The 9,363-nt window shown below is 50.9% G+C and overlaps 1 protein-coding gene across 2 annotated transcripts in view; it reads left to right on the top strand.

Moving 5' to 3' along the window:
- Nucleotides 1–7,740: 7,740 nt before the first annotated feature.
- The window catches only part of ARHGEF7 (Rho guanine nucleotide exchange factor 7), a 108,921-nt gene continuing 107,298 nt past the window's right edge, over nucleotides 7,741–9,363 (top strand). For both annotated transcript variants that reach the window (XM_082774365.1, XM_082774364.1), the window contains exon 1: nucleotides 7,741–7,982. In XM_082774365.1, coding sequence (XP_082630491.1) covers nucleotides 7,818–7,982 — 165 coding nt within the window. In that variant the 5' untranslated portion in view covers nucleotides 7,741–7,817. The remainder of the gene's footprint in view (nucleotides 7,983–9,363) is intronic.

Here is a 9,363-nt window from a genome sequence, read left to right as displayed (position 1 = left end):
ATTATCCGGTTCCCGTGCTTAAAAGCAAGAATATCCCATTACTTTGTCGGAAGCATGAGGCTTTTTTATACGAGACCACTGAGTAATGGAGGCCTGACTCGTTCCTTACCAGGGGCATTTTCACGTGGGGCAATAGCTTCACCTGAAAAACGCCAGGAGAAATTAAGAGAGGGCAGACCTAGCAGATAGTTAATCGCTAAGAGATGACATTACCTAAACTTGAGGAAAATCCAGCTTGATGGTGACTTATTTCTCCTCTCCGAGCAGCTGTGATGTGACTCTGTGCATACACCTTGGCTTTTATAAATTTCTAGATCTTCAGGATTCAAGGCCTCTGGACAATCTTGTGTACAAAGCTGCTTGTCATGTGGTTACTAGTTAATCAGAACATACTTTGCAAGTTTATTTGGCTAAAGTTAAAAGCACTAAAAATGCTAATTGCTGCAAACAGGGCTAGAAAAGCGAAGGAACAATACACAATTTCTTTAACACTGGGAGCTCAAAGAGAAAAAGGCGAAGGGCTGAGATGAATAACCAGCTCCATAATCCATCTCCATCAGGTGACTGCAGTATTCACCTGCACTAAAGAGAGCAGCCAGAGGTGTGTGGAGCTGGTGAGGAGAAGCAGAAGGGCAGGGGACAGCTCCTGGTTCACCATCCTCCTCCTGGTCCTGGTAGCAGCACCACTGCAAGCCCTTTAGTTTGGGTAGGTAAAGGTTTGGTAAGCTAGGTGGGTCTTCAGCAAGACTTTAGCTAGAACAGTTCATTTTGTGCTTGGCTTCTTTCAGAAGGAGCACTTGGAGAACGTGCTACTGCTGGCTGAGAGGGGCTGAAGCAAGTCTGAAGTGAACCAGCGGTGATACGAAGGTCTGCAACCTAAATGGACGTAATATAAATACATGATCATGAGGGCTGAAAGGGTGCAGACGCTAACTGTAAGGCAAACGGTGACATTCGTTATCTGCAGCGTTTATTGACTGTAACATATATTGGCAGATCATTAAACGGCTTCTTTCACCTTGGCACTTCGATACCCACTGCATGCGAAACGCACGTAGTCAACAAATTGTACTGTAGGACTAAAAATAAAAACTCCATAAACTCACGTGGTCTGCTGCAGAAATAGTCCAGGGAGCACTTAAAAGCTTGATCGAGCCGATAGCCACTCTCGCTGAGCCTTGCTACGTGCCACACGTGGGCTGTGGCCAGGAGCCAAAGGGAGCAGGCTCCAAAAGCCCTCCCTGCCAGTACCAGCAGTGCAACCCTGTGCCCAAAAAATAAAAAGAGGGGAGCAGGGAGGCGGTGACACTTGCTGTGCCATGTGGAGACGGTGATTTCCCGTGTAAATAGGGGGTAATCCAGTTTTCTGGTTGTATCAAATGTACTGGGATTGAAGTGTGGAAATGCTATCACACGTCTGCTGACTGGAGAGTTGCTCTTTTTGTTGCTGCTGACCAATGCAGTGACCAAGAACCTCCAGCATCCTGCTGTTCTCCTCCCCTTTCCCACCCTGTGTGCTGCCTTTCCATCCTCCCGTACTCCAGGAACTTGGAAAAACGCCTGTCTACTGCCCAGACCTTCGGAGTCAGGGAGGGGACAGGCTATTGGTACCACTAGCAGGACCCTACTTCGCTCTGGTAGGGACTGCATTTTTTAAGGCAAGCTGGCAGAGGTCTGTGGCAAACTTTCATAGGGCTGGAAAATATTTACAAAAAAGGACACTACAAAGTACATGCAAGGGTCACCGCGTGTGGCTTCCAACCCAGTGGCCGTGTCCCTCAGAGAAGAGGATTTTCTTCCATTAACCTAGTTTACCAAGTGAATTTTCCATGCAGCGCTGAACGAGTGTCATTAGCATTCACTGGGAGTGAAGGAATGGCTTTGACTGTGGTTCTGCTTATTTGACTCCTCACACTAAACAGCATCCATCATGATGAATGCTTGGCCCACTTTGATTCTGGTAGGCAAAGCACAAATTTTGCCGGGCAATTTCTGCTGAGGAAGGGAGCCCGGGCAAAGCCCAGTCCCTGTTACTGCAGTCGAGTGGTATAATCACTTCACTCCACTCGTTGCACTTCTTTCAAAAAATGGCTGGGCGACTCGCCCCACTACTTCTTATTTGCGTTGAAGAATTTTATGGCCAGAAGAATCGAGCCCTTTTCTGATTTCCAGCATAAATTTATTCATGTCTTGTTTGTATCCATTTGTTTTTGTGCTAGCATTGTCCTTAAGCTTAAATAGCTCTGGTCTATCTGTGATATTTACTCACTGGTGTATTTATAGACAGCAATCCTATCCCCTTTCTCAGGCTTTGTTTTGCCAGGCTAAACAAGCCAGGCTCTCAGAAGATCACTGTCACTCTTCCAATGACTCTGTTCCAGTGTGATTTAATTTTTCTTGAATGTGGTTGTCCAAGTTGCTGTGCTGTACTCTAAATGAGGTTTCACCGATGACTCTGCAAAACCCTTACTCTGCCCAGAACTCTCCATCAGGTATATCCTACAGTCCTCTGTTTCTGGACGGTCATGTCAGGGCTCTGTCGTGAGAGTTCAGAGCAAAAGTTTTAGGGCTCGCTGTTTAAAAACGTCACAGATTCATCAACTTCAAGGCAGCCGTGACAACTGCTACCAGCTGGGGATCTGCATCTGATATTTCAGCCTGCAGGACACGGCTTTCTCTGTGACTGGCCTGAAAGTGCGGAGGCACTGCCAAATTCCCTTCCCCCAACACCTTCCCCAGGGGAACTGCTGCTTTGCTTCCGCCCAGCCTGCGTTGTTAAAAAAGCACTTACTCCATCTCATGCTAACAAAATGTAGGGCAAATTTTGGTAAATACTGTCCATTCAGTATTCACACATTAAAAAAGACAAAAATCTGAAAATCTTGACTCCTTTTTTGGTTTAAATTCAAGCCCTTTTCAATCATTTCTAGCCATTTTGATTTCTAGACATTCAATCCCTGTCCTTCATTTCTTCCTCGGTCCTCATTAAGCGTGAATAAAATACTTCCAAAATGGCAATTAAAATAGATTTCTTTCCTCTTGTGTGACTGCACCGCTGACTATTGTCCTTTTTCATTTCTTCCTTTCTCAGGTCTATCCTTCATCTTCTATCGTGCGTGATTTAGGCTAAGCCCTCAGTTGCGAGGACCGTCATTTTATATTCATCTCTGCCTGAAGTGGAGATACTTATTATTGGTTTCTGAAAGAATGAGGGATATAACAGATCAATGCCATTATCCTGAATTGCACTTAGAAGACACAGGTAGTGTAGCTGTTGAATCGATGGTCTCAGGAGCACGGAAGCAGAGCTACATTTGGGGCTACCACAGGCTTGCCAGAGGACTCTGCGGGTATTTCCATCTAAAGATGATAGCCAGGATAAAAGCTACAGAAGGTCATGATAAAGCTTATAACACAGAGAGTTGTCTTAATTGCCCTGTGAAATGAAGCAGACCTTCAAAAAAAACCTGATTGTTAAGACCAAGATCGCCAATCTGCCTGGCCACCTGTCCTGGAGCTGAGCACCGCGGTCCCAAGCATCAGGGTGCCCGTGTCCCATTGCTAAACACGGGCTCCAGGAGTCTCCTCTCTGTGCTTCTGCACCAGCACTGTAACTGCACTCCCTATGTACGCATTCCTTTATGCTTGGTTGACACGCTCTTGGCACCAGAAATTTTGCACCTGCCTATCAAAACACTTTGGCGCTTTGAAGATAATTAAAGATATTGGGTATAAAGTTATCCAGATATAACCGTGTCTCTGTTGTTGGTCTATTTTCTTCCCCACTCGTATCTCCTACACATTTTTCTCTTCAAGTTTATTTTATTTTATTGATCCATTTGTATTTATTTCATTCCTCTCTCTCTGTCTTCCTTGTAGTCACTAGAAAACAACTTAATTTTCTAGTTAGTTTTCTAGCACAGCTCAGTCCAGAGGAAAGCATGATCTCTTGCTGTCTCCCTCACTAAAATTGATGCTTTTGGAGAAGAGAAGCTGAGGCTGACCGAGCCTATGCCTGCTGCAGGTTTCTGTCCTGCCTTAGCTACTAAAGGCATCTCTCCGAGAGGAGATGGGCAGACAGCTCTCCAAGTGCCTACCCTTGCTTTGTCAGAAGCAGCAGCCTCCTATTTGCAATGGGAGCCCAGCAAACCTGACCACTGTCGTGGTTCCGCTCGAGTGGGCAGCCGAGCTCCACCACAGCCGCTCTCTCACTCCCCCTCCTCAAAGAGGAATGGGGAGAAAATATGTGAAAAGGGCTCAAGGATTGAGATAAGGACGAGAAAATCACGCAATAATTATTGTAACGGGCAAAACAGACTCGGCATAAGGAGATAGTAAGATTTATTGCCTACAACTAACAAGCGAGAGAAGTGAGAAAACAAAGGAAAAAAAAAAAAAACCAAAAGCACCTTCCCCCCCCATCCACCCTTTTCCACCTCCTCCCCCCGAGCGGCACAGGGGAACGGGGAATGGGGGTTATGGTCAGTCTACAACACTTCTTCTCTGCCGCTCCTTCTCGGTCACTCTCGTCCCCTGTGCTGTGGGGTCCCACCCACGGGATGCAGTCCTTGATGAACTGATCCGGCGTGGGCTTCCCACAGGCAGCAGCTCTTCCAGAACTGCTCCAGATATGGGTCCGTACCACGGGGTCCATCCCTCAGGAGAAAACTGCTCCAACCTGGCTCCCCTACGGGCAGCAGCTCCTGCCAGATCACCTGCTCCTGCGTGGGCTCCTCTCCACGGGCTACAGGTCCGGCCCGGAATCTGCTCCGGCAGGGGTCTTCCACAGGCGGCAGCCTCCGTCGGTGCAGGGCCACCTGCTCCACCGTGGTCTCCTCCACGGGCTGCAGCGTGGAACCCTGCTCCACCGTGGTACTCCATGGGCTGCAGGGGGACATCCTGCTTCACCATGGTCCTCACCACAGGCCGCAGGGGACTTCTGCTCCGGCGCCTGGAGCACCTCTCCCCCTCCTTCTACACTGACCTTGGTGCAAGGCTGTTCTCCCACTCCCTTGACTCTCCCGGCTGCTGTGTGGCGCAGCGTTTTTTCCCTGTCTTAAATATGCTCTCACAGAGGCGCAAAACAACATCGCTTATTGGCTCGGATCTGGAAAACAATGGGGCCCTTCCCAAACATGGGGCAGCTTCTAGATCTTTCTCACAGAAACCACCCCTATGGCTCCCTGCTACCAAAACCTTGCCACGTAAACCCACTACAACCACATGGCTTCATCCATGTAGAGTGGTCTTCTACTCTGTATTTCTCCATCTTCACCTGTGCTGGTACCGTGGGGCTGGTGGGTCTGCCTTCCAAGGGCTCCAACTCCATCTCTGGCATGCAGATGTATGTGCGAGAGCCCTAGCTCCCCTGCCAGCTGGAGGCACTTCAGGGCACTTTTGAAAGGTAGGTTCAACCAGACGTGGAAACATACCTCTGAGTTTCATACAAGTGTTGCTTTGTTGGGGCGAGGCTTTTACTCTAAGGGATGTAAACCTCCATAGGCAAATCTACAGAGACAGTTACTACTGCACGGGCATCCCAGGACAGTGATTGATCCAGTAAGACCCCTACATAGCTAATTACAGTCTGTCAAGGTGATTTCTATCCAAGCCGGACTGATATTTAATTAGCCTCCTCCCCATCGAAATGCTGACCTTGGTTTGGCACAGGGAAAGCAGAGAATTGTGTATCTGGCCAGAGCACCTCATTGCTGCTCCAGGAGCTGACGGGCGAGGTATTAATAGCTGGAAATGAAAAATGGAAAATGGGAGTCCAAAATGGAGCAGCAGCTTTCTCTACCTGCTGTTTCCTTCCTCTCCTTTTCCCCCTCCTCTGAAAACTGTTGCTTGCAGGCTGAAAGATGGAATAAAACATGCAGGAGTACAATTGCCTTTTCATCACTTTAAGCTTGGGATAAATACTCAGGACAACTCAGCCTACGTTGCAGAATACAGGAGGTATCTCCAGCATTAACTTTTTGTCGAATTGAAAACTGCCAATTTATTCCTGCTGTTTTGTCTTTCAAACACTTGCTAATCCATGGCAGAAATTTACCTTCTACCTTGTGACTACCTGGTTTCTTTAATAACTTATTGTAAGACAAAAGCTTCCGAAAGTCCAAAGAAATTGTCAAGTGTTAAATCTTTATTTGCTGAAAATGAAGTGCTGCTAGATCTACAAGATCTCTGCCAAATTTGGTTAGCATATGTCTTAATCTCTTTCAAAGAGGGGTCCAGATCTTCTTAGTAAGCTAAATTAAACTAGAAGTAAAATTAAAAATATAAAAATCTCTTTGTGTAAAGAGAGTTTCCTGAACCTACTACGTATGTGCTCTGTATCTATTCTTTATGAGTCAATACCAAAACGACTTTTTCATCTTTGCCTATGTTTAAAAATGTTTCATAGAAAAAGGTAGTTAAAATCATGCCTTTTGATGTCTTCAGAAAGGTTTTTGGTTGCTTAATTATTACCACATGGGGTTCCCAAATACAGGGCATCATCAGCCTATGAATGATTTAGAAGCAAAAGTGGGACTGAAGTCAAGACATAAGATAATCTGAACAGCTTCGTGGCGAAACAAAGAAGAGAAAGGAGGGAAAACTGGTCATAGCGACATGCCCCATCCTTTGTGTTACTTCCGAACTTTCCCTCCCGATACAGCTTGTGCTCACGGGATGAGGTGGATGCAGGGCATCGGTCAGTCCTAGCAGCTTTTGGTACGAACGGGACTGAGACCAGAAGGAGGAAAGCACAGAACAGGCAAGCAGTGCGATGGGATGGATAAGCACCTTCCAGGGGGAAGCCTGAAAGGAAAGGAAGCTGGGAAGAGACTGGCATGCTCCTCAACATTTTGGGCACCTCCACCCAGGTTTGGAAAGATTTGGAGGCTGTTCCCCAGCCTTGGGGAACTCTTGGACGTGGTTAAGCCATCTGTGCTGCTTTCTGATCACGAGAAATAGGTGAGCTTGCCTTCTCTGTAGCTAACCGGTAGGCAGCTGTTGCTCCAAATATGCATCAAGAAGGCAAAGTGGGGAAGCAGAAGTCTCAGATGGTTGGTGCCGAGAAAAGTCGGAAGAGATATTGCACCTCGGGCGTCAGAGTTTAAGAAAATCTGCCTGCATTATGGGTTAGGGTTGGCTTATCTCGGCATGGATCCAAAGGCACCGCTGCCCTTTGGCAGATCTGCTCACAGCTGGGGTATTATGGAGCCATTTGGGCTGGAAGGGACCTTAAAGCCGACCCAGTTCCAGCCCCCCCGGGCTGGGATGCTGCCCACCGGAGCAGGTTGCTCAAGGCATCACCCAGCCTGGCCTTGAGCACCTCCAGGGATGGGGCACCCACAGCCTCTCTGGGCAGCCTGTGCCAGCCTCAGAGCCTCCCCCTTTCCCCCAAAAACCTCCCTGGGGGGGCTGCCGGGCTCCCCCCGAGCCCGGGGCGGCCGGCGGGGGGCAGCCTCCGCCCGGCCCTGGCGGAGCCTCCGCGGGCGCGCAAGCCCCGTGATGTCAGGGGGCGGGGAGGAGGCGGCTCTGCGGCTGCATGTGTGTGTGTGTGTGTGTGTGTGTGAGAGTGAGTGTGTGAGGGTGTGTGTGAGAGGGTGTGAGTGTGTGAGGGTGTGAGTGTGTGTGTGTGTGAGGGCGTCTGACACGGGGTGGCGGTGTGACGGCGGGGCGTCGTCATCTGCATTCACATGGGGGAGGCGGGGGCATCCGCTTGAAGCCCCCCCCCTCCCCCTAAAAATCACCCCCCCCCTCTCCCCATCATCATCCTCCTCCTCCTCCTCCTCCTCCTCCTCCTCCTCCTCATCGCCTCCGCGGCCATGACTTCGGCCGAGCAGACCGTTACGTGGCTGATCGCCCTGGGCGTGCTGGAGTCGCCCAAGAAGACGGTGGCCGACCCCGAGGCTTTCCTGCAGTCCTCCCTGAAGGACGGCGTGGTGCTCTGCCGCCTCCTCGAGCGCCTGCTGCCGGGCTCCATCGACAAAGTAAGCGGCTGCCCGGCATGGCGGGGCCGGGCGGGGGGGGCTGCACCGCCTTTGTGCGGCCTCCGACGCCGCCCCCGGGGTGCCGAGCTCCCCCGTGGGGGCACCCGGCTGCTCGGGGAGCCCCCCAACCCCTCCCCGCCCTCCCCACACACCCCCGCCGTTCCCAGTCGTAATAACGACCCCCTGGTTTGAGGTGATCTTGTTGCTTTTTTTATTATTATTTTCGGTGGGCTGCGGTGCCCTACTGGGGAAAGTTTCCCCCTGGGGATGAGCGAAGGGCACTCCCCATGTTGGTGGAGGGAGGGGGGTTTCAACTTTTTTGGTTTTTGGGGCTTCCTCGCGTCGCCCGCTGAGCCACCAAGTTTGGGAGCCACCACTCGGAGTTTGGTAGGGCGCCGGGCTCGGTGTGCCACGCACGGGGAGTTGTCGCCGCTTTGCGTTGCGCCATGGCACTGAGGTCCAGGACTGGCATCCCCTGGGCTCAGTGGGGTCATTCCCGTCCCCGTGAGCAAAGTGGGGACACGGAAACCAGCCAGGAACGCCACCAAGATGATTAGAGGGATGAGACCTCCTCCATGAGCAACATGGGAGCCACCACGGGTGACGGGCAGAGCTGCCCGGGATGGCCGCCACCACCTTTCCCCTCCAGTTGCCACCTGCATGTTGGAGGTGAAAACGCTGCGCGCCTGCTCCAAGGCTTTGGGTGCTGAGCTGTGAGGTAGGGAGAGGCTTTGGGGAAGGTCCTTCCCCTTCTGGAGGTGTCGGCCAGCCTGGTGGGACGGTGCCCTGAGCTTGTCATGAGGAACAGGCTCTACGGCAGGCTCGAAAATAAACATGAGCATGACAGAAAGAAGTGCTGGAAGAGTGTTTCCCAACTTCACGTGCTTTTCTCTGTACGGTATTGCCAGGAGTGGCTCTGCTGATGTGAACGAGAGGCTCTCTCTTGTTTTCACTTCAGAGCAGCCAACACCTCAGGTGTTGGGGTCCCTTCCCGACCCCAAGTCCAGGGGAGGCTTTGCAGAGGGGCACAGCTGCCTGCAGCCTGCCCCGTGCCCAGCGGGATGCACCAGGAGCTGTCTGTGGGGTGCTGGGATCTGTCCTGTGCACGTCGGTGTGGACCTGGTGGTGTGGAGACACGGGGTTTGGCAGCAGGTGGTGGTGGGCAGGCTGGGACTGCTGGGAGAGGCGAGGAGGAAGAGCTGCCATGGGAGGAAGGCTGCTGCTTCTCCGCCAGACAGGGCATGGGGCGCATAGCTGCCCGAAGTCCCATGCTGGTCTGAGGTCCCTTTCTCCTCTGGCTTTAGTTTAGTCTGGGGGGAAATCACTTTTTCTGCCCCTTTTTCTTCTTTTTTAAAGGGCTATTTCTTTGCTTATCTTTTTT

Source organism: Aythya marila (assembly GCF_965140915.1).
Source record: "Aythya marila genome assembly, chromosome: 1".
NCBI classification, from domain to species: Eukaryota; Metazoa; Chordata; class Aves; order Anseriformes; family Anatidae; genus Aythya; species Aythya marila.
Note: the sequence above shows the minus strand (reverse complement) of the source record. Positions and strands in the feature narration are given on the sequence as shown.